General features: G+C 42.8%; 1 protein-coding gene and 1 long non-coding RNA gene across 7 annotated transcripts in view; one reads left to right on the top strand and one right to left on the bottom strand.

The window, feature by feature from the left end:
• ANO10 (anoctamin 10) overlaps positions 1–25,678 on the bottom strand; it is a 106,493-nt gene that overhangs the window by 64,686 nt on the left and 16,129 nt on the right. For all 5 annotated transcript variants that reach the window (XR_014556819.1, XR_014556820.1, XR_014556821.1 and 2 more), the window contains 5 exons: positions 22,433–22,488; positions 19,665–19,739; positions 18,807–18,989; positions 16,885–17,076; positions 15,971–16,099 (listed from right to left, as the gene is read on the bottom strand). Coding sequence is in view for 2 of the 5 variants with exons in the window: in XM_083705823.1 (XP_083561949.1) it covers positions 15,971–16,099; positions 16,885–17,076; positions 18,807–18,989; positions 19,665–19,739; positions 22,433–22,488 (635 nt within the window). In the remaining 3 variants the exon portion in view is untranslated. The remainder of the gene's footprint in view (positions 1–15,970; positions 16,100–16,884; positions 17,077–18,806; positions 18,990–19,664; positions 19,740–22,432; positions 22,489–25,678) is intronic.
• LOC310828456 lies at positions 483–25,078 on the top strand. 2 transcript variants are annotated; one of them, XR_014556896.1, is made up of 6 exons: positions 483–740; positions 5,985–6,095; positions 13,187–13,229; positions 18,756–18,857; positions 23,537–24,908; positions 25,032–25,078. It is a non-coding gene; the product is annotated as an uncharacterized lncRNA (long non-coding RNA). The 2 variants fall into 2 exon arrangements; XR_014556897.1 differs by lacking the exon at positions 25,032–25,078 and having other exon boundaries at positions 484–740; positions 23,537–24,280; positions 24,810–24,922.

Genomic DNA, 25,678 nt, shown 5'->3' with positions numbered 1-25,678 from the left:
TTCTGGTAGGTGGAGGAAGGTTGAGAGAGACATAAGCCAAGGAGATGCATCCTCTCAGCCATCAGACTCTCTTTCCCATCAAGGGAGGATGAAAGCAGATGAAGAGGACAAGGCAACTCCCTTTTGGAGAGATTCCCAAATAGAAAATACCGTGTCTCCATCTGAAAATGGCAGTACTTTATGAATTGGTTGAAAAACTTGAGGTCTAATACCATTCCAAGGGATCCATCTTTCTACAGATCCCTGATCCACATTTTCCTTGAAGAACATGCTTCACTGCTGCTATGTCCAGTACTGGAGTTAACGAACTTATGTTCACTGATTTCAGTGGGTATACTCAAGAGTAGGATTAATGCCAGCTAACACCTATAGCATGAATAAGAGTAGCTCCTAACCTCAGCTGCTGCCTGTTGTGATATAAGAAAGCATGCCAGCTGCAAGTGGGGGACAGGAAGATCTCCGTGACAGCCTAGTGCAATAACAGTGTCCAGATTGGATCCAGTGTTGTCACATGATGGCAGTGGGGTCAGCTCAGCTCCTCTCTGGCCCCAGAACAATACTGCCAGTGGCAATTTCGCCTGCCCACTCTCTCAGCAGGTAGAACGGGGGCTCTGCAGCACCGGAATGACTCTGGCATCACTCCAAAGGCAGAGGCCAGTGCCGCTAGATGTATAGACACTTTTGCCTATCCAACATCTCCAGAACCCAAAGCAAAGGGGGTTTGGATGGCTCTGTAACAGGTAGGTTCCTTCTTTTGTTTTCTAAATTTCTCCCTTCGACCCTATGAAACATGGTCCAGCACACTATGCAAAGACATAAAAAGAATATAATTTTTAAAATATACTCCTTAAACTTCTTAATATACTTACAGACATTTGTTCCAGGATTGGGATTATAACTTTCTAATAAATCTAAACTAAAATTAGTAATTTACATCTAATGATTAGATGCTAAAGCTGCAATCCTACTTATTAGGGAGTAAGCTCCATTTAAAAACAGCGGGAGCTACTTGCAGTAAACATGCACAGAACTGCACTGGTAAAGCTTGCGAGAAGTTTTTCATTTATTTTCACCCGAGGCATTTCTTCTTTATTATTCCTGTTGATATTTGGAATGTCAAAATGAAATTTCACTAGACCCATGAGAAGACAAGAGTTCAATTAAATTAACTAACAGCCTGTGTACTCAGGTGCCCTCTAGTGGGCAGGTTCCCTTATTTACGGTAATAAACGAGAGATTCATTAAACACCTACTCCATAATCTGTTGGGAGTCACCCAAAGTGGTTGGTGAAACCCAGCCACATGGGTGGGGTATAAATATTATTATTATTATTATTATTATTATTATTATTATTATTATTATTACTACTCCCCTCAAGCAGGAACCCATATACAACCTCGCTAAACATCCTACTAGTAAAGGACACTGTCCCAGAAAAAATACATCCTAAATTCTCTCTTTCGGCGATATTTTCAGGGTTGTCTATCTAATGTGAGATAGCCAAAATCTGGACCAAAAACACAACCTGAGTTATATTAATGGGATAGACTGAACTCTATACAGCATGGGCCTATGTCTGTGTATTTGTGGTGGATACACAAGGTAGGAAACTGCATTTACTACCTCATTACTACTGAGGGAGCACACTTGAAAATACAGAAAGGACCTCAACAGATGTTCTGGTCAATCCTCCCCATGGGGTAGGCAAACTAAGACCTGGGGGCTGGATCCGGCCCAATCGCCTTCTAAATCCGGCCCACGGACGGTTCAGGAATCAGCGTGTTTTTACATGAGTAGAATGTGTCCTTTTATTTAAAATGCATCTCTGGGTTATTTGTGGGGTAGGAATTCGTTCTTTCTTTTTCTTCCAAAATATAGTCTGGCCCCCCACAAGGTCTGAGGGACAGTGGACCGGACCCCTGCTGAAAAAGTTTGCTGACCCCTGCCCTAGGCAACCTGACAGTGTTTTTTACTATTATTGATTAATTAAAATTGTATACCGCTCTTCATCTAAAGATCACAGGGCGGTTCACTATCTAAAAATACAAAATGAGAACACAAAATGCATAACAAAAAAACCCAAACCAAATCAACACATTTTAAAAGGCCACCGATTGTTTAATCTGCCAAAGGCCTGGCTATAGCCTCCCTGAAGAAAGCATTGCACAAATGGGGAACCGCTGAATAAAAAGGCCCATTGTTGTGTTGCCACCCTCCGGACCTCTCATGAAGGGAGCACATGAGGAAGGGCCTCAGATGGTTATCGCAGGGTTTGGGTTGGTTCATATAGGGAGGTACAGTCATACCTCGGGTTGAAATTTCTTCAGGCTGAGCGCTTTCAGGTTGCACTCCACGGTGACCCAGAAGTAACGGAGCGCATTACTTCCAGGTTTTGCTGCTCGCACATGCGTAGATGGTCAAAATGATGTCACGCGCACAAGTGGCAAATCGTGCCCAGCAGACACGGGTCGCGTCCGCTTCGGGATGCGAGCGGGGCTCTGGAACAGATCCCATTCGTATCCAGAGGTATCACTGTATTACAATCCTGAGCAGTTACTTCATAGATCAAAACCAAAACTTTGAATTGGGCCCGGAAGCTGGCAGTCAGGTCAGGATCATTGTTATGTGCTCAAACCGTCTTGCCTCTGGAGAGCAATATGGCTGCTGAATTCTGCACTAGCTGAAGTTTCCGAACCATCTTCAGAGGCAGCCCCACACATAACATGCTGCTGTAATCTAACCTAGACATTACCAGGGCATAAACAACAGAAATTAGGCTACCCTCGTCTAGATAGGGATGCATGCAGCTGGGCCACCAGCCAAAGCTGATGGAAGGCACTCTGTGCCATTGAGGCCACCTGAGCCTCAAGTGACAGCAAAGGATTTAGGAGTAACCCCCCCCCCCAGGCTATGAACCCAGTCCTTCAGAGGAAATGTAACCCCATCAAGACATTTAAACTGCCCCCTAGTCCCCCCGCAACAGAAGCAACAGCAAGTAGAGTGGAGATAGCCCCGCTTTCATTTCAGCACCCAGAAAATCATGGATTCAGGGATGGCTCTTAGACATATGGGTTCAGTTAAACACATTTCATTTAGTCAATAAAGCTTAGTGAAACGTTCCAGAAGAGAAAATAACAGATTTTAGTCAACAGCATAAAAACTTGGTAAAATACAAGCTAGCATTACGGATCTAAAGCACACTGATGCAGGGTTGAGATACCTTTCCGATTCATAATGACCTAGGTCGTCGAGCAGGCAAGCAAAGACATGAGGCTCTCAAAAGAGGATACTGACTTGGTGCTATAATGAAGGAATATTTATAGTATCCTAGAATTCTATAAGAGTTGGAAGGGACTGCAAGGCTCATCTATTCCAACCCTTGCAAAGCAGGGATGTTTTGCCCAACTTGGGGCTCAAACTCACGACCTTGAGATTAAGTATCTCATGTTCTACCAAGCATAGGAGCCAACTCCTGTGGGCCGAGGTCCCTTCAGCCCTCCCAACAAAATATTTGAGAGGGCTGCCCCCACCCAAATAGTTGATGGGCACTGCCGTTCAAATTGTGTGCGCATGCCGTTTCTTGTGATTGTGCAGGCCCCCAAATATTTTATTCAAGTTGGCACCCCGCTACCAACTGAACTACACTAAATTTTCCTTTGAAGAATATAAATTTATGAGACGTTGCTAAGCTTAATTGCTAACGAAGACATTTCTAAGTTTAACTGCTAACTATCACCATTATCAGAAGGAAAAGAAAATCATTCTAAATTAGAGGAGGATAATACATTCCTCAAAATATCTGAACATATGAAATAAATCCAAGAAATCTCAGCTACAAAATAACACATATTAAGTTTATTGGACACAGAAGCATGCCTGGGGCACTTCTGACCATACTTAAAATTGTCAATTAGAAATTCTGGTGTAGTCTTGTATCTCTGGGGAAACAAAGTTCTCTGGTTAGTTGGGACCAGTTTGCAACTTACTACTCGTGTGGTTGATGACTTTGCTGTAAGTGTGACTTATTGCTTGTAATTGATGTCTTCTAAGAGAAGCTTAAAGTTTTGTGATTTTATGGCAGGAGAAACAGTCATATTAGGAATAAGGGACCAAGAGCTTGGAATGCCCATGTGGTCTCCATCACTTGTTAGGATGAATAGGACACCCCAAAGAGATAACTTGTATTTCCAATTATTCCAATTATTTCCAATTATTTTAATTAATTTTACCTTTCCCGCCCCGACCTGGCCGCAGTGATCCATGCGACGGCCATCTCCAGGCTTGACTACTGTAATTCGCTCTACGCGGGGCTGCCCTTGAAGCTGTCCCAGAAACTCCAGCGGGTGCAGAATGCTACAGCGAGGCTCCTCACGGGGTCTCTGCCATGGGAGCATATTCACCCAGTGCTTTTCAAGCTGCACTGGCTCCCGGTGGAGTACAGGGTCAGATTTAAGGTGCTGGTTTTGACCTTTAAAGCCCTTCATGACCTAGGACCCTCATACCTACGGGACCACCTCTCCTGGTATGCCCCACAGAGGACCTTAAGGTCCATATATAGCAACACCCTAGAGGTCCCGGGCCCTAAGATTAGCCTCAACCAGATTAGCCTCAACCAGAGCCAGGGCCTTCTCAACACTGGCTCCGGCCTGGTGGAACGCTTTGTCTCATGAGACCAGGGCCCTGCGGGATCTGATTTCTTTCCGCAGGGTCTGTAAGACAGAGTTGTTCCACCTGGCCTTTGGCTTAGAATCAGTTAGTTTGATTCCCTCCCCCTCTTTCTTTTTCCTTTCTCCTCCGGTGAAGAGGCTACATCCTAATGTTTTAATGTTGTATTTTAATCTTTTTAAATTGTATTTTAATCAACTTGTTTTTGTTACTGGTTGTTAGCCGCCCTGAGCCAGGTCTTGGCTGGGGTGGGCGGGGTATAAATAAAATTATTATTAATTGGACTACATTGGCTTAAGGGAAATAATTAATATGCGCATCAGTTATGGGGCCTGATTCATTGACTCTGGGACCAGTTAAAGCAGGCTGGGAAGAAGTAGTATTTGCCACATTTTTACAGGAAGCCCTTCCTAACATCCAGGACAAATCATTTTGGTTACCAACTGAGCCAGTTATTTCTTATCTTGTCATAGCAGACAAGGAAAAAAAACACGGTGAGCCCCATCCGAATTGAGGCAATATTTTATATATTACCAAATCCCAATTTCAGGGGCGCCGACTTATAAAAAATATTGGGGGGGTGGGGGCCCATACCGACTTATAAAAAATATTGGGGGGGCCCAAGACCTCCAAACCGCTGCTGCTGGGGGAACGAAAGGGGCGAGCCCCGGGCTGCCCCGACCTTAAGTGAACCTGTGAGGGCCCGCCCTTTGCGGCAGCCGATTGGCTGCCGCCGTGGGCGGTGAATATTAATGAGCTAGGGGGAATCCCCGCTTCTCGCAGGGCTGACGCCAGCCCCGCGAGATTGTTGATGGGTCGAGAGCCCGTAACCCCACCCCCTCTCTAGATCGGGAGTGGCTTTGTTTTAACTCATTACTGAATGTATTTTAAAAGGTAACTATCGTCAAACAAGGAAAATAAAAAATACCAACATAATTTTGTGATTTTACAAAGCATAATATAACTAATAATTTTCTTAAATTATTGGGGGGGTGGAGTGCCCCCAAACGAATTTTTGAGGGGGCTCGGGCCCCCTCAGGCCCCATGGAGTCGGCGCCTATGCCCAATTTAGCCTTTTATTTTCCAGTTAAACCTATCTATTCTGATGTTCATCCTAAATTGTATTCGTCACTTTACTAAGCATATTTTTGTAGATCTCATTTGATTCTTTCCAGCTTCACTCTCTCATCTTGAAGCATGGCAAACACAAGTGAACACATTATTCACACAAAGGCTTCACTGATACTGAATTTAGCGATATAACTGTTTCCAATGTCTTATAATATGTAAGGACAGCATCCATTTATTTATGACACAGGTGAGATGCGACCATTGCGTGACAACACCGCTTCAGAGACATCCCAAGCAATTTGAAGATCTAGTCTGCAGTCTTCTGCACATTAACCTTGCAAAGTCCCATTGATCCCAAGTAAGTGTGTGGAAGACTGCAAAGTTGCTTTTCTAAATTCTTTTTCAGATTCTGTGCCTAACACTTGTACACAAAATGACCATATTCTTTAATCTGAAATCCTGACAACATTGTCAATTAGTGATGTTATTGGCTGGAAGAGGTAGCAAGTGATTTAAAGATGGCACAATTTAGATGGCTTTTAAAAGATGCATGTAAAGCTATCTGTGTAATAACAAGAGCAAACAAAATATTTATTTTAGCTTGCATTTATCACACACCTCCTAATAGCTTACTTTTATCTTATGACAGTTCCTTTGACTAGTGTTAACCTTGATCAAGCATATTACAGGGTACGCATTTTCAGCAGCTGCATGCTGTGCCTTCTTTGTATTATCCACTATACAGAGTCAGCTTATTATATGCACACATTAGAAGTCTCCTGTGACTTCTTTTGAAGACCTAACTGTATAAAAAAGAGAAAGCAGCTGCATGCTGTGTCCCTTCCACAGAACCAAAAATACCTCTGAGAATTACCACCCGACTAATTTCCTCCAGTCAGAGAAGTGACGCTTTGGATTGACACTTTCTAATCAGTTGGGGGGGAGGGGGAAATAAGTAAATAATTTATTTTGACAGTCACTTCATAATGTATTGTGACAGCCCATAAGCCTATATATTCAAAAAATCCATTTCATGCATTTTGCCAAATTAATTCCAGAAAAACCATATGTGTGTGTGTGTATGTGTGTGTGTATTCATTCCAAAACCCTATTTGACAAAATATAATTTTTAAAAGACAATTCTTTTATATTTCAGAAGTTGCTTTGCAAAATTAGCAGATGTTTAAATTGTCCTGAAATAACAGGATTTAAAGAGAATCCCTATATAAATCATGTTGATGTCACAGTCCCTGATTACACTGAAATTAAAGTTTTGCAGCATATTTCATTAGCATACTTCCAAGCGCTACTGGCCTTTGCTTGGGCTCAATTACCTCTTTAGCATGCTCAGTTCTGGAGAGGCCTGGCCTACAGCATGGCATATGCTATCACTTTGTCTCAAGTAGGGAGAAATGAGATTACGAGAAAAGGGGTAAACAACAGTCCCATGTCAACCAGGAATGGCCAAATTTGTCCATCTTGGTTTCATTCCATTTCTCATTTTTCAAATCTTAAGCTCAGTTCCTCAATTTCCACATCAGCTTGGGTGTTGTTGTTTTAAAAAAGTCCTCTTTAAGGTTCTTTAACATTTCATGCATATATCTCCTAATAAACCTATTCACAAGCAATTCCCCCTAATAGAAGGCATATTTTAATGTTATATTCATTAATATATGCATTTTTAAACATACTTTCCCCTAATATATGAATTTTTGATACACATCATTTGGTTGTGGAAGTGTTTTATGAAATAAAAAAGTGTGCATTTCCTAATGGTGTGCATTTTAAAGGATAGCTGTGTTGCAGTGCATATATTGTTTAAGGTAATGTGAACCGGGTAGTTTTACATTAAAATGGGAACTGAATCACATTTCTCTCTCTTCCTTAATGGCAACACTAACTAGGTCATGTCCCAACACTTTGGGCATCATGTTCAGCAGGGCAACATTCGGTACAGTAGGATGTATTCCAAGTACAGGGTCAAAGCAGGTCACAGTGGTCTGACACACAACTGGATTTGTGCAATCGTTAGCAGATACCAAGAACACACATCTGTGATCGTGTTTCCCAAGGCCATTATGGAATTCCCCAGAGTTCCAGGATTATCTCCTGCATTATTGCAGCTCTGAACCAGAGACAGCGGAAAACAAATGAGCCCATCTCATGTTGCCCAGTCTCTTTGGGACACTGGCAGGCAACGCCCGCCCCTTGTTTAACAGGTTTACTCCAGGCTGCAGCTACTTGCTCCATTTGGGGGCCAGAAAGGAATTTTCTCATGTCTGGCTGCAGAAAGGCACATTTTTTGCCTTCCTTAAGTCCTCTGTAAGTTAGGATAGTATTCTCAATGGTCTTTGCACTGAACAACCATCACAACTTGGGAGGCGAGTCAGGAGAGGACTAAGTTGAAAACACACCTTTCCTAACACTCTTTTTTGTTATTTTTATTTTATTTTGACAAAGTAATAATCATAAATAAATAAGAATAAAAATGGGCACCCCACCAGAGACCATTCCATAATAACTATCCAGCCTCCCAAAATTTCAACACCTCTTGCAATGTTTGACCCCTTTTCGTTTTAACGCTACAAATTCTACAAACACCCTCCATAGCTGCTCAAAATCATTTCTCCTGCATATTCCCCATCTTACCTTAATGGCACATGTTACTTTATCATTAATAGCCATATCCCACACCACTATATACCATTTTTCCATTTTATATTCTGCTTGCCCATTCCACTTCCCAGCTTTCATAATTCATGCAGCTGTCAATAATTTTTTTGGGGGGGGGGATTTCCTAACACCTAGCAGAAAAACAGGGGCTTCCCCATAGCTAGGGACCTGCCTCTAATTAGCAGCTGTGGAATGAGACTGTCCAGCGGATCTGGGCACATGCTAGAAAAGGGCCATGCTCTTAGCCTAACCATATGCCCATAGCTGTCAACCTTCCCTTTTTTTGTGGGAAATTCCCTTATTCCAGTGCCATTTCCCACTGCTTCCCGCTGCTATCCCAGATTGTTAGATATCCCGTAGACTGTCCCCGGGACAGGTGAGGCTGCTGATCCCATATTTTCAAATCTGAAAGTTGACAGCTATGCATATGTCTAGAAAAAGGGTTTCACTGCAGTCAAAATCTTCAAGCTTGAGAATAGCACCCAAGTTGGGCTGTACACTGGATTTGGGTCAAGCACAAACCAAAACACTGTAAACAACTAAAAACATTGGCAGGATTTCAAAAAAAATTGAGTGTTAAGAAAATATGGGGAACAGTATATGATGCAGTTGGAAAAGAATAACTATGGAAACCATGGAGGGGTGAAGGGAAGTCCAGGGATTCAGAGAATCCTATGTGTATATGATTATGATTTATTTGTGATGTTAACTGTTAAAGCTAAAAATGAATAAAATATATTTTAAAAAGAAAAAGCCAGGACTGGGCAGGTGTGTGTGTGTGTGTGTGTGTGTGTGTGTAAAGGCAGGCATCTACATCAAAAAGCAGTATGGGGTAGCTTGTAAGGCAGCTTTCAAACAGCCCCACATTGCTCTTTGACTGATTGTCGAGGGCATTCTGGCAGTTCCCTCACTGCGAAAAGCAAAGCTACAGGGAACCAGGCAGAGGGCCTTCTTGGTAATGGCACCCGCCCTGTGAAACGCCCTCCCACCAGATGTCAAAGAGAACAACAACTACCAGACTTTTAGAAGACACCTGAAGGCAGCCGTGTTTAGGGAAGCTTTTAATGTTTAATAGGTTATTGTATTTTAGTGATTTGTTGGAAGCCGCCCAGAGTGGCTGGGGAAACCCAGTCAGATGGGCTGGGTATAAATAATAAACTTATTATTATTATTATTATTATTATTATTATTATGCATGTTCCCAGCAGGAGAACACATAAGACAAAGCCAAGGTGAGCAGGACTGCATTGTCCGCTCACCAGCTAGTGAGCAGAAGGTTTATTCCTGGTTTCTGCAACACAACGGGAGGCGGGAAGGATACATCTATTTTCTCCACCCTCTCCCAACCGTAAGTTCAATAAGAGTTTCAAAACTCTTGATTAAGCCCACATTTGGGGTGGCGGTGAAGAAGACGTAGTTTCTCCTTCTTCCCTCACCCCCACACTCTACGACCATACACTTGATTAGCGTATAAAACCCTAAAAACAAAAATTAGGGCAGCCCCCCCATCAATTTGGGGCCCAGATCCAGTTGGTCCCAGGTTGGAGCCTTGGACCCAAAGCAGATATGGGGTGTAGATAACCAGGCCATTTCTTCAGGTAAAGTTTGAGGTGGGGGAGAAAAAGTCCCACGCCAGCCACTCATTTCTTAATTGTAAATAATGAATAAAGTGTATCCAAATTCTAAACCCCAAATCAGGGTCCACTTCTTCCTTTTCAACCGCAATGGCACTGTTGTGGTCTGCACCGAAGCTCAACAATTGATGTGGAGTACCATATAATTTCCCCATTTCACTGCCCCTTCTCCTGTTTCCTCCTATACCGAACCACCATCTGCTGTCAATGCAAGCACAGCCCGCACTCCCTCTCCTGTGGTTGCCTATTAATACATGGCAGATAATGTGGATTGAGCCTTAGCCGAGAGGAACGAACTGTTTCAATAGTGCAGTAATTGGCCTTCCTCCTGGATTGTGACAAATGAAATGTTTATATTCAACTAACCAGGCAATAATTGTATACATTGAAATTTTCAAGGCACTTACACCAGAGACAAAGCCAATTAAGTCAATGAAATCTAAACAAGATTTGCAGGTCAGCCCTTAAAATTTCAATTAAACATTCCACTGATAGTATTGCGGCAACTAAGAAAACCTAGTTATTAGGAAGGGCCCCAGAAAGCTAATTCCCAGATACTTTGTGACAGGCCCCAGATCGCCTGCCCCTTTTCTTCTCCCTTTAAAAAAAACAACAAAAAACCAAAGTTTTGTTTACTTTGCTTACAGGTACAGGGTAGTAACCCAGCCACTCACCATCTTAATTTGCCCAGGCATATCTATCCATATAATTTGTGTTGCTATCAAAGGGTTAAAGGGTAGCAGAAACGCTCTAATCACTGAGCAGCTGGAGGTCATTAGGCTTCCAGGAACATGAGTTTGTATAAATAGTCTCCTGTGTGTTTGTTCTTCCCTTTTCTCCCTTCTCCCCTTTTTGGGCGTGTTTGCTGAGATGTGTGGTTCTTCGCCAGGGTTGTTTTTTGTTTTTGTAAATAAACCTTATCTTTGAGTTACAAACCGCATGCTCCAAGACTCCTCTTTGAAAAGATACTGCCTCTCCTGCCCTTCTTCAACTGCTGTGCGAAATACTCTGCTGTAGTGGGACTTGTGACGATGGAAGCGCACTGGGCATTTACATTAAACTAATTAAAGTTTAATGGGACAATTTGTCCTATGCCAGTTTTATTCAAATTTGTGTCATGGGCCTATGCCCAACGTCCCTTAGTCAAGGAGGAATCCCTGGGGGTCAAAGGAGTCAAAGGTGATGACCATTTAAAGGAAAGGTGAGCAAGGGCTCATCACCACTTCCGCTTGTCATGTGCTTTCTGGGCACGGATCTGAGCCATTTTCCATTTGCCCCACTGCTTTCCCCCAGGAAAATCTGCTCTTCAGAGCTGAATCGGGAGAAAAGGTCAACCCACAGAAATCACACTGAAATTTGCTCTGAGTCAGAGACAAAAGATTGGGTTTTCCTATGGGAAAATAGCATGTCAAGTAGAAATCTGGGTGAGCCCTTCATGCAGTGTTTCACAATCAGGGGCCATATTTATTTCTATTTATTTTATTTTTAAAATTTCTATACCTCTTTATATTTTGAAGAAAAATCTCAAAGCGGTTTACAGCGTATTAAATCAATAAAACATAAACAGTCTGAAGAAAGTCAAATATAAAATATACAGTCAAAGCAACATAACAGAAAACTAAAATATTATCTTAAAGATTTCAAAATAAAACATTACAAAGGAGGTCAACTATTGATATGGCCCTCTGGGGGCCCCAGGATATTCCATGGGGGCCCCAGGTGAAAATCACGTAAATGGGGGACCACAGCATGAGGCTGTAAGGGCCACAGAGGGAAGTAAGAAGTGAAGGGGGAAAACTTTTTTTAAAATCCTGATTGGCTGGCTATCCGCTTAGCCAATCACAAGCGGGTAAGGGAGCAGTTCACCAGGGGCTAGCGCTCCTTTTTGCCACATGCATTTCTTGGGAGCGGTCCTGGTTTGCTTCTGTTGGGAAAGAATGATCACCAAGGCTTCCATTTTGACCAGTACAGCCTGTGATCTAGAACCCCCAGGTCAGGTAAGTGTGATGCCCTGGCTCTGCAAGGCGTGCCCAGCCGAGTGGAGTCGTCTGGTGCTGCTGACTTGCATCTAGTAAATAACTGTCTACTCAGAAGAAAGCCACACTGAATTCAGTGGGCCTTACTCCCAGGTAAAGGTGGGTAGGGCTATAGTAAAACACTAGGCAGCCAGGGCTCCTCTGGATGACAATATCTTTTTGCACTAGGTCAGTGAGGACCACTTGCTATTTAAAATTCTCCCATATATATAGAACTCCCTGTACGCCTTTTGGACTGTATCTGTAGGTTTCCCCCTCTGTGTCAAATAACTGGGGTCAAATAAGTGTTGTTTACTTTTTATAATACATGGAAGATGGATCTTCCTTGGGATGTTCTGGGCTCTCCTTCCTTGGAGGTTTCTAAGAAGAGGTTGGATGGCCATTTGTAATGGATGCTTTAGCTGAGTTTTCTATGTTGCAGGGGGCTGCACTAGAATATGACCCCCTTGGGGTTCCTTCCAGCTCTGTGATTCTATGCTGCTATATTTTTCTGCTTCAACTTCATTATGTTCCTATCATTTTATGCAATTGTATTGTGTATAAATTATAAAAAATATAAAAAAGCATGTTCTGCTTACAAACAAAGCATTTAAATAGCTACCTTTTCTACAGGTAGGATGGCATGGGGGGGACATGTGCATAGCCAGGATTTTTGTTGGGGAGGCAGACTTTTGTTAGGGGGGCAGAACCTCAGATTTGTATTGTTTTTTGTTTATTTTTACTTATTTGGTGGGGCAGCTGCCCACCCCCGGCTATGCCCATGGGGGAAGGAAACAAGGTTGGAAGGGGGCCATGGTCAGAAAAAGGTTGGGAAATGCTGCTTTAATGCATTATTTTTAAAGAGATCACACTGCAAGGCAAATGCTTTCCATTAATTGTATTAATTCACCACAAGATGGCAGTGTACAAAACTCTGAATGAATACAAAGCATAAAATACTGCAAAATCCTCTTGTTATAGTCTGTAAGATCCAAAGATAAATGGTGTGTGTGTGTGCTGTTAACTAATTTTCATCATTTCCAATGATTCTAAGTTCAGAGAGAAAGAAACCCAAACCAACTAGCCACAACATGCTTACAACTAATCTCCATCCGTTTTCCCTTCAGCGTATATCAATTTGCAGAACTTCACTTTCCAAACAAACCCCAGGTAATTTGTCTTAGTTGTTTCAAATCTAAACATAAGTCTTATTTCAGATTTGCTGACTTATGAACCAATACCTTTTCTGTTGCTCCAGTGTAATAATCTTCATTGAAAATTCAGATATAAAACAGTGAGCTGGTTATCATATAATGTCAAACTACTGGTTTGACAAGACATGAGTAATCTGTGGGCTCATGCACTCCATGCTCACCTTCATTGTTCCGATTTCCCTCCCTGGTGTCCAGATATACAGCTAATCATAATTTGAAGCTATACTCAAACCAGAAAAAAGCTGTGATTTCCCCCTAATCAGGAATTCGGAAAGAATTAGCAGAGAAGGAGGGTGCATGCAAGCCGACAGCATATTACCAAACCGTTCTGTATGTGAACAGTGCCAAGTACTATTTATAGTGTTCAGGTGCTATTTAGAAAGTTTTCAGTTGGACTGCAAAGAAATTGTCATAGCCAAAGATGGGGGTTTTATAGACCAAAACTGTGAACTCAAAATTTCTAATTCTTGTCCAGCATGGAGGCAAACATACAGAGAGATTTTGTGTTTCATATTGTGGGAAAATGTGCTATTAGAGCTTTAAATAAACTCCTTAGTAGAAAATATGTGTTAATGTAAACCACCATGGACTTTGATTAACCTCCTGAAGCATTTTGAATTAATTATGCCTGATAATTCTTTTTCACATGTATGTACCACTGAACCAAGTCACTGCTTGATTTTCATAAGCTGCACTTTACCATCTGTGAGCTTAGTATGCAAGCAGAGATGCGTTTTACTTATTTGGTTCTGAAAACAAATACAAATATCTGAATAAAATAGCCAATGAGCAGCTTTACTCATTAGTTCTCAAATGATTCTGGGTTTTCAAACTTCTTTAAGAGAATGAAGCAAGTCAGTCAGAGGTTTACCAGATGTCTGCATTTTTGTGTAGCCAAAAATGCTATGGGAAACCCAGAAATCCTCTACTCCAGAGATAAGAGGGTTGTAGATATCTCAGCCAGCTAATTTGTTGCCTTCAAGCTGCTGGTAACTATTGCTGCAAATTTTCTAAGATACTGATAACAAATCCAGCCTATAGATTGTGTCTGGTACATCAAGGGTTTTTGTGGCCCCCCTCAAAACTTGGCTTTAAAATATATTATTTTAAAATAGCCTTTCTTTACAATAATTGACTACTCCCACGGGCCCCCTCTCCTGCTTGATGAAAAGTTTATTGGTGACCCTCAAAAGATTCCACAATATGTGTGTGTGTATAACTGCTTCCCCTTTCCTCACTATGATGCCAAAGCCTTTTCATACCTCCAAGCATCCCACAAATTCCCCTTTTATTTTTTCTTAAATTACTGTTTCCATAAGTCTCTCTTGCGACAGTGTGATGCCAAAATGTTTATTTTGCCTCCAAAGCAAAATAATTTCAAAGCAAAAGCAATTTATTCTTTAAAATATTATTTTACAGAACTTAGTAATGAACATTGATTAAGAAACGATTGAAAACAGCGCAGAATAATTATCAGGAAGTACAGTGGTATCTCGGGTTTAAGTACTTAATTCGTTCCGGAGGTCCGTTCTTAACCTGCAATTGTTCTTAACCTGAAGCACCACTTTAGCTAATGGGGCCTCCCGCTGCCGCTGCACCTCCGAATCATGATTTCTGTTCTCATCCTGAGGCAAGTTCTTAACCCAAGGTACTATTTCTGGGTTAGCGGAGTCTGTAACCTGAAGCGTATGTAACCCGAGGTACCGCTGTATTTTGGAAGGAAGTCTTGAGAATCATCTCATCTCACAGGCCTTGTTCATACCTCACATTAAGCTGTGAAAATCTGATCACGTATGATGGCATTTCTGCAGGTAAAAGGTAAAGGGACCCCTGACCATTAGGTCCAGTCGTGGCCGACTCTGGGGTTGCGGTGCTCATCTCGCTTTATTGGCCGAGGGAGCCGGTGTACAGCTTCCGGGTCATGTGGCCAGCAGGACTAAGCCACTTCTGGCGAACCAGAGCAGCGCACGGAAATGCCGTTTACCTTCCCGCCGGAGCAGTACCTATTTATCTACTTGCACTTTGATGTTCTTTCGAACTGCTAGGTTGACAGGAGCAGGGACTGAGCAACGAGAGCTCACCCCATCGCGGGGATTCGAACCGCCGACCTTCTGATCGGCAAGCCCTAGGCTCTGTGGTTTAACCCACAGTCCCTTTTCTGCAGGTAGGTTATCTCAAAATACCACAAAGTGGCAGGAGAGCTGGGCAACTTGAAGCAGGACGCAAGTTCTGGACTTTTCATCCCACCTGATGCTTCCCATCCCGAGAACTACTTTGCTTTCAGCTGGACTCCAAAGCTAGAATACGTCTGGCCACAACAATTGGTCAAGACAACTGTTTTGCAAAAACCGCTTTCCAATGCATGGATCTGCCCCAGTAGAATGCAGCTAGCTCCTTTGTGTGTGCCCCCTCTGCAACTTGCTGGTATCTCATAATAGACCTATCCATGTATAAAGGGTTCCCTAACAGATAGCAAAGCTTGAAAAGCACTGATATGAAAGATTCTCTAGCTAGCAAGCTGGTGGATGTATCAGTCAAGAAAATGCACAGTTTACAAACTCTTATGGACAGGGAACTGAATTCCGCCACCTTAGGGTCGCTCATTAAAAAAGAAGTGGGAGTTCCTGCACCTCTTTTTCTGGAAAAAAAACAGCACTGCTTACAGACCAGAAGCAAATAATTAAATTGTCAACTTACCTCTGCCAACACTACAATTAGGATAAGCTCGATTTTTGATTCTGGGAAAAGTCCATTTACTTGAGGTGACATGCCAATAAGGACACAATTGGTAACCACTGATATGACAGTCATAGTTTGAAAAGCCAACTGAAACAAAAAGAAAAAGAACCAGAATTCCTTTAACAAAAATATGTTTTCTTTTCTCGGGCTCCTGAATAGCCCTGACATTCCTCTTTGTTACATTCAAAAGTGCCAATAATCCAAAGTTTGGGGCAGGTATCTGCATGAAATCTGCCACTAATAGTCTGGCCAAACAGTCTAAAGATGGCTTAAAATCACATTCTATGATTCTATGAGTTGTGGCCAACCACGTTTGGAGGGTCGCAGGTTCCCCACCTCTACCCTAAATTGAATGCCCTGTAGCCTATAAAAGAAACATGTAAATCTGCCTTATCTGCAAGGAAAAAGATACTTCTTTTAAGAACTATAGAAATCTTAAGACACTGTAGCTAAATACTACACTGACAGCTAAATCCCCACACAACATGTCTATTTCTTGTCTCTGTCATTTTGTAGCTATGCTTGCTTTTTAACTGAATTCTCAGTTTACTGTAAACTCATGGCATACTTTATAGACTTACTGTATTTTTCCGTATATAAGACTAGGTTATTTTCCCTAAAAAATAATGTCAAAAATTAGGGGGCGCCTTGTACTCTGGGCCATTTTCCCCCATTTTCTTAAATCTGAGTCCCCCAAAATAGGGGGCGTCTTATACATGGGGGCATCTTATAGATGTAAAAATACGGTATATCCCACTTTTATACCCTTAAAAGAGAGGGGAAATGACTAACTTCTCATGTGTTCCAATGACAAATAGAGAAACAAAAAAAGAAATGAAGTTATTCAAACATTATGCATCTGAATGGATTACCTGCCATACACCAATATTTGCAGCAGGCTCTGAAAATGGGCGTTTAAAGATCCTGCACATTTTTAAGGCATCAGAATACATCTCTGTGATGTTGTTGAGCACTGCAAAAACAGCTGCCAAAGGGTAGACGCATGAAAAAAGGCTTACATAGCCAAACTGCAAGAACAACTCCAAATAATCATCAAAAGTACCCTGCAAGAAAAGAGAACAATTTAACCATAAATACAAGATTAGAAGCAGCTTTACAGATCCTGGCAGACCTACGTATTTTCCCAATTAGAAATATTAAAGTGGAGAGCGTGGGTGTAAAATAAAAAGCAGGAAGTGTAAGATTGACGTGAGTAGAGTATACATATCAACTACCTGTTTTCATTTCTATTCATTTGAAGATCAATTAATTCATATTGTGTGGAACATAAGAGATGGTGTACAGTGCTGCTCCGTGCCCAACATAAATCACCAGTTAGAATGAAGGTGATGTTTTAATAATCACATCCCCTCTTAAAGAACTGTGCTTGGTATGTCCTTTTGCCCCAACTTTAAATTTACCAAATAAAACCTTACTAATTATTGTCAGGAAATCTACCACAAAGCCCAGGTAAATGTTTACTGGTGTTTCAAATGCAGCCAACACACAGGGAGTAAACAAACTGCTTTTAGGTAGAACAAGGCTGTTTGTCCACCCAAGCTGAGTTAGGAGATTCCAGACACCCCTAAGATCCCAAGAACCAAGAGCTGAAGTACCACTCTCTGCTTTCAGGGCTTCATGCAAAAGAAGCCAAATTATACAGTCACAGATGTGACTAAAAGAGTCCAGACAATGGTTTAGAATGAAGATGTAGATGTTTTCTAATCACAATTAAAATAGCAGAATATAATGAAGTCAGCTTATCGCGTAGGAAAAATAAGAAAGGAAAATGCTATTGGGAATATAGGACTATCTGGGAAATCACAGAACAGGCAAAAAGGCTAAGCTAATCTAGCCTGATACATTAACAATGAATCCATGGCCCTATAACACAGGTGACAGTCAGAGAAGCAAAGGGAAAAGGTGAGGCATCACACGCGGCCTATGGGTAATATTTAATAACCAGCCAATCAGAAGATGTCTAGGCCAAAACTTTCCAGAGCTGAGAGTCTAGGGTGTATGTGTGACTCCACAACTGCAAAATTCTTCCCAATTAAATGAAGTCAACGTCGTTGGCCTTGAAGCCCTGGTACAGACAAGCCAGCACCCAGGTGCAATTAAAGAGAGTGTTAGCAGCCAGCAGAAAGAGAAACTGCTTCCTCATGAGCTCACCTCTTTACCCGGAAGTCTGAGCTCCAGGCAGAACCAACGTTGATGAACAGGGCTGAGTACAAGACCCCCAACCTCTTGACAATTCTTATTATACGAAAACCTAAATCAAAAACTCTTAGAGCTAGTGCAACAGTGGTCAGGTTGAATGGGATGAGCTTAGAATGGTCTTACTGGGAGCTCCCTTTTTGGAATATGATGTGGATTGCTTCACTTACTTCAAAAAGAAGTAAGATGTGGTATGTGTTTTATCAGAAGACAGATACAGCCAAACATTGGTTGTCGAACGTAATTGATTCTGGAAAACCATTTGACTTCCGAAACGTTTGACAACCGAGGATCAAGGGCAGTCAGCAAAGTCAATGGAGAAAAAGGGGATTTACCTGCTGGGGAAAGATTGGGGGGGGGGGTTGAACTCAACATAAAGCATGATTTTAGACCACTGGCTTGAACTAGCACAAAAATGTTTATTTTCTAACTATTCGGGGGGGGGGGCATTTATTTCCACTGTGAATTCCATTAAGGTTTCAAATATTTGCAATAGTCAATTTTGTTTTGTTTTTGTTTTTTTAAGCTTTCACTTTTCAGATGCAGTGAACCACGGAAGAGGATACAGTCAACTTACCGGATAGGTATCCATCCCTTTTTCCAGATTAACTTGCTCAAGCAAAGTCAGGTCAGTATCTATATCCAAAGCTTTCACCTTTTTCTTCACACTCTTGGTCCGCCTCTTTTGGAGCCAATAAGGCAGCACAGCTTCTACACATTGATTAAGGACTTGGGAAGTTATCAGCAAAGTTGCCAAGCTCTTTAAGAAAATTAAGCAAAGCAAACATGAAACGAGACTGTAGCAGTCCTTAAAAAGGGTATTCTATCTGCATTCAATTAACTAATGAGCATGTCCTGTGTAACAAGCACTACAGATCTAAGAATTCCACAATACACTGAACTGAAGCAAAGCAATTTTTTAGGCTGAATCTGAAAAAATAAGGATGGCAGCAATCACTGAAGCAGCTCATTTTGGTAGCAGTTTTCATTCCCACTCGCCTTACTATGTTAATAATTTCATGGTCAGCTGTTTACTAAAGAAAGGACAGACCCAGAAATTTCACTTAAAACTAAATCACACAAAAATATCATTTGCAACCCACTTGTACCAGAGTATCTCAACATTGTGTGAAGAAAGGATGCAGCTGTAAATGCTACTACAAGACTGAAAAGAGTAGAAAAGTCACTACAATGTACGGCAAGTAAAGCAAATAAGCACAGAGCCATATTAAACATGAAGAAATTATTTCACATTACAGCACAGTAGCCTTAAGTTCGGTCTTAAGGATTACCTATCACAGCACATCAGCTGCAGAGATTCTGGAAGATATTTCCAAGCTTGAAATTATTATCTGAATCAGTCTAATGTAAATTAATTTAAAAAATTGGAGATATTAAGATAATCATTTAACTGAAACAATGTAAGATCACTCACCTGTCTCAAAAGTTTCATATCAAACATAACAAAAGCAATGTAGAATAACGATGCAAAGCAATTTAAAAAGTTGAACTGAAAAAGAAAAAAAGAAATATATATTCAATTCCATCATCAGTTCAAGATGGGAAAACTAAGGACCATGTGACATATAACAATCTCAGGAAGGCCTCTTCCCTCCCCACCGTCTGCCATCCTGCGGTGATTCCTCTACAATTGTTATTTTAGAAAATAAACTTCCCAAGGAGAAAATGGAATTGATCTGGTCAAGAGACCTTATGTTGCCAATTCATCTCGGGTAATTTAGTCAAACATAGATTATGCACTAAAAGAACACATCTGGCTAATCAGTTTTCCTTATCAGTTTTTTAGCAATCATATCGAATATGTCTGATTTTGTTTTTTTAAAACACAGATCTACTGGGCACATACACAGCAAAAAGCCACAGATTTTAGGATACCATAGATTTAATCTACCACATACCCGTCTTAACACCCAGGGGACCTCTGGTGTGCCAAACCTCTGGATCTGGCCCTTGCAATTTGCCCTAGGTTACATGTTCCCTTTCCCACCGCTGAGTGTAATCTGAGGCGAGGGGAGGAGGCGAGGAGCGGAGGCGAGGGGAGGAGGCGAGGAGCGGAGGCGAGGGGAGGAGGCGAGGGGAGGAAGCGAGCGGCGGAGGCGAGGGGAGGAGGCGAGGGGAGGAGGCGAGGGGGGGAGGGGAGGAGGCGAGGGGAGGAGGCGAGGGGAGGAGGCGAGGAGCGGAGGCGAGGGGAGGAGGCGAGGGGAGGAGGCGAGGAGTGGAGGCGAGGGGAGGAGGCGAGGGGAGGAGGCGAGGAGCGGAGGCGAGGGGAGGAGGCGAGGAGCGGAGGCGAGGGGAGGAGGCGAGGGGAGGAAGCGAGCGGCGGAGGCGAGGGGAGGAGGCGAGGAGTGGAGGCGAGGGGCGGAGGGGAGGAGGCGAGGGGAGGAGGCGAGGGGAGGAGGCGAGGAGTGGAGGCGAGGAGTGGAGGCGAGGGGAGGAGGCGAGGCGAGGCGAGGGGAGGAGGCGAGGGGAGGAGGCGGAGGAGTTAGTTGCCTGAAGCCCCTTTTTAAACTTAAGCAGGGGGAAGTTTGGTGAATTGTTCTTTCCTTAGGGAAAGCAGGCTGCATTGAAAGGGGCCGTATACACTGGTCACTGTTTTGAAGGGGAGTGAAGAACACACACTCAAAAAAAGGTAACTTGTTAATTTTATTTCTATGAGGAGGAGTAATTCTGAGGGGTCAAACAAATGAATAATAAAAAGGTATTTTTATAATGACGAATGCCTCATTATTAATTATTATTTACATCAGCCACTGATTATGATTTATGGTACACTGGGGCCCTGATTAATTTTCTATGGCATTTTGGGGCATTGATTATTGGGCATAGCAAGTTGCGGTCGCGTGGAATTTGTGCTTTGTGACTGTTTGAGGTGGGGTTTTTTTCTTGGGAGGCTGGGCGGTGCGAAGAGAGGGAGGCTTGTGGTAGTGTCGGGGCTTGTCTCTAGCAAAGTAAGTCCTCGCCATTTGGTCACATGCGCAGCATTCTAGTTGTGGGGGTTAGGTGGCTTCGGCGCTCCAACGCTTGCTTTGCCGGCTGCTTTCAAAAGCGTCGGAAACAGCTGTGCTGTTGCTGGGTAACCGGATCGTCCCAGCAGCCATCTTATCTGCCCATGTGGTCTTCTGAGGCGGCCGCCATCTTACTATAGGAAATTCCACGTGGGAGTTAGTTGCCTGAAGCCCCTTTTTAAACTAAGCAGGGGGAAGTTTGGTGAATAGCTAACACTTTCCTTGGGGAACGTTATGCAACAGCTTATTGCTGGTCTTTCCTGCCTTTGTAAGCAGGCTGCATTGAAAGGGGCCATATACACTGGTCACTGTTTTGAAGTGGTATTTAATTTACTGGTTGTAAATTAAATATTTTAATTAGCTATTTGTCCTTTTTTCTTGAGATTGACAGCTGACTGCACGATCCTGTATATACAGCATTAAGGCAAGAAACAATATATACAGTGTTATATTTGTTTTAAATGTTGCAATGTTTTTGCGGCTCCCAGTTGTTGTTGTTTTTTTGGAAACGGGTCCAAGTGGCTCTTTTTGTCTTAAAGGTTGCAGACCCCTGCCTTAGCAGCTGGTTCTGTGTCTAGGGATGTAGGCATGTTTGTGTGGGATGTGAATGGAGGTGTACGTATGTGGATGCATAAGTGGAATTTGTGTGTAGAGGATGGGGAGGTTGTACATGAGTATGGGGTGCATTTGTGTGAATTAGGGGTGTATGTATGAAAGAGAAGTATGTGTGTTTAGAAATACAGTCTTCAATTTCCCCAATCTTGTCCTACACAATCGCCATTCATTTCGATGAAGCTTGTGCAGAATGAGCGCACGACTATCCTAAACTAGACCGCAGGGATTTCCACCAACAGTCAAGGCTGTTATGCAATATCCACAAAATAATGCTTTGTTAGCTCACACCCCTGATCAGAACAATCCTTCAAGAACTCTACCATTTTTGCAAATGAACTTTGATTCTTTCTTTACAGGATACATTCTTTTCCTTCGTTAAATCCATGTAAACGCCACTGAAATAGTAAGAGTTTATGTTTACTCGTGCACACATGAAAGTGTGTTTTGCTTGAAACATTCCTAAAAAATATTGGTTTGGAGCTAAAGATCAAACTCCTCATTTCAATGGATCCTGACAAGAGCTATTCCCAAATAAGAAGAAAGTATTTCTGACTCTACATACCACCAGGACTTTCAGAACTAAGTGATTCTGGTATGAAGACTCCAATCTATGGTTTTCTGAAATTAAACCAAAAAAATCCCAATTAACGAAACATACATAAACGTAAAGCACGATAGATGCAATTCATGTTAAGCACAGTTATTATTATTATTATTATTATTATTATTATTATTATCATCATCATCATCATCATTTTCATCATCATTATCATTTTGTATTTTTTTTGAAAGATAAAAAGCAATGTGTATATAACTAAGTGCACAGAGTAAAATATGTGGGATGTAATAATAATAATAATAATAATAATAATAATAATAATAATAATAATAATTTATTATTTGTACCCCGCCCATCTGGCTGGGTTTCCCCAGCCACTCTGGGCGGCTTCCATAGAAACCAAAAACACACTAAAATATCACAGATTAAAAACTTCCCTGAACAGGGCTGCCTTAAGATGTCTTCCAAATGTCAGGTAGTTGTTTATCTCTTTGACATCTGATGGGAGGGCGTTCCACAGGGCGGGCGCCACTACCGAGAAGGCCCTCTGCCTGGTTCCCTGTAGCTTTGCTTCTCGCAATGAGGGAACCGCCAGAAGGACCTCGGAACTGGACCTCGGTGTCCAGGCAGAATGGTGGGGGTGGAGACGCTCCTTCAGGTATACTGGACCGAGGCCGTTTAGGGCTTTAAAGGTCAACACCAGCACTTTGAATTGTGCTCGGAAACGTACTGGGAGCCAATGTAGATCTTTCAAGACAGGTATTATGTGGTCTCAGCAGCCGCCCCCAGTCACCAGTCTAGCAGCTGCATTCTGGATTAGTTGTAGTTTCCGAGTCACCTTCAAAGGTAGCCCCACGTAGAGTGCATTGCAGTAGTCCAAGCGGGCGATAACTAGAGCATGCACCACTCTGGGGAGACAATCCGCGGGCAGGTAGGGTTTCAGCCTGCGTACCAGGTGGAGTTGGTAGGCAGCTGCCCTGGGTACAGAATTGACCTGCGCCTCCATGGACAGCTGTGAGTCCAAAATGACTCCCAGGCTGCGCACCTGGTCCTTGTAGTCCTTATAATCCTTGTAGCAGTCAAATACAACATTCCTTGTTTCCCTAGAGTGGGCACAAGACAGGGGGATGTTGATCCAGCCAGTTGAACTTCCTGTTACACCTGTCTGGAGCATCCTCCACCTGCATGTGACCAGGTAGGTGGGCGCGACCCTGGCAGACCTAACAAAAGGTCCAGTCACATAGCCATCTCTCTCTTTTGGACTCTCTTGCCATCTTTCTCCTCTCGGAGCCACTTGCTTCTCTTGAACTGCACTGCTGGGATGAATCCACACCTTTCTATGTATCTGTAACTACAAGCCAAAGCCTGCCTTCAGGGATCATACTGTGAACTGAATGTAAGTAAAGTTTTCATTATTTAGAAGGGAGAATCCTTTGTCTTTATTCTTATTAGAAGGGAACAAAAGGGGATTTACCAGGATCAGACAGATTAGATTGCTTAACTAAAGAGATTCAAATCTGCAACTAGCTTCCTGTTGCGTAAAGGGGAATGAGTTCTACTATAAGGCTCACTAGCGTGAGTAGGAAGGATAATATTGAATCAATATATCCTCTCCTACTACCCACTACATTCCCACATCCGGAACCCGTTTATGATGTCGCCTCAGAACCCCAACCCACCTTTGCAGTTAAGGAGCTGTGGATCAGCAGGTTTGTCAGGTTTGGACAGAACTGGTAAAAAGCGACCCTTCCCCGCAAAAGGCTTAAATTTTAAAAATCCTCCCTTGCTTGAAAAAGCAAGAAAAGCAGATTGCGCACCAGCAAATTCTGGAGATCAATAGCGGGGAAACTGGTGAGGGGACTGATCTCTCTTGGTAACTGCCAATTGTTAATGGGGCTTTGAGTCCTTGTTTTATTGTGCTGTTTCAATTATGGGTGCCTTGAATTTTAATGTTTTATTGTGTATTTTAATGTTCGTGTTACTGGTTGGAGAGCTGAGAAGCCGTTTATAGCAGATGAATTAATAAAAAATAATCATTCTCTTTCTTCCCCCATTCAAATCCCTCTTTCTGGAAACATGCTGTGGTTCCCATTAGATTCCACTCAGGGTAGACCCATTCAGAGTCATGGGTCACAGTTATTCATGCTCATTCATTTCGATGGGTCTACTTTGATGTCCAATACAAGTCTTTGTCCCAAAGTTTTACTTTCCTGGAAGGCTTTTGCACAAATTGCCTCTCTGATCCATGCCTGTCTCTTCCTCACACTGACACCTTCCCTCTTGTCAGCCTCCAATTGTAGCTTCTGAGTGTAGCAGCTGCCACACATTCTCTCCCCTCTTCTCAGTGCTGCTTACAGGGCTTCTACCTCTTCCTCTGCAGTTCCCTGAAATGGATGCTGGCTCCGACAGCTCCCTGAGCGTAGACAATGAAGGTTATAAGAGTGACTCCTTGGGGTACTCTGGAAACCTCACAGATGTGGTACGTAGCAGACAAAGTGGCCAAGGAGAGCCTTGCAGGGTCAGGCCAGATTGCAGAGAATTCTGGGAAGTGTCTCCCCTCTTCCCAGTGCTGCTGACATGTCTTCTTCCTCTGCCTACAAAGTTCCCCTGAAATGGATATCGGCGACTCTGAAGTTGTGTGCAGGAGGAAACCCCTTGCCCCCCAGAGAGACCCTGACTCGGACAGCCTGCTGAACTTAGACCATGAAGTTTACTAGAGCAACACATCGTGGGACTCAGGAGACTTCAAGGAGGTAAGTGGCAGACACAAGAGAAGGGAAGCTCAGGTAGGGACGGTGAAGGACAGCTTTGCAGGATCAGGCCAGGTTGCAGAGGATTCTGGGAGTCTCTCCCCTCTTCCCAGCACTGCTCCCTCTTCCTCTGTGGTTCCCCGAAATGGATACCGGCGGAGTTCATTTCAGCATTTCTACTGGCTCAACACTTTCTAGGTTTGCTTTGGGGGGAAATTTTTTGCCTCGATTGACAGCGGTTTTCCATTTCACCTCTCGACGTGGAGGCACACTTTGGCTCTACAAAACATCTGCTCAAAAAACAAGAACAAGCAAACTTGTCTCCGGATCGTTTTTTCTACTTTTGAACCTTTAAAGTTTCAAGACCAGGAGCCGCACACAGGCAAGACATGTTGCCAGGGTGACCTGCAGCTGGTAAGTGTTGCTGGCGGAGGGTTTTAACGCATCCCTTGCCTAGGGAAACATGGTGACTGACAGGCGCCTGTCCAGATAATCAGGC

The sequence above is a fragment of the Podarcis gaigeae genome (genome assembly GCF_964106915.1).
Source record: "Podarcis gaigeae genome assembly, chromosome: 12".
NCBI classification, from domain to species: domain Eukaryota; kingdom Metazoa; phylum Chordata; class Lepidosauria; order Squamata; family Lacertidae; genus Podarcis; species Podarcis gaigeae.
This window is presented reverse-complemented; position numbering and strand designations above follow the sequence as displayed.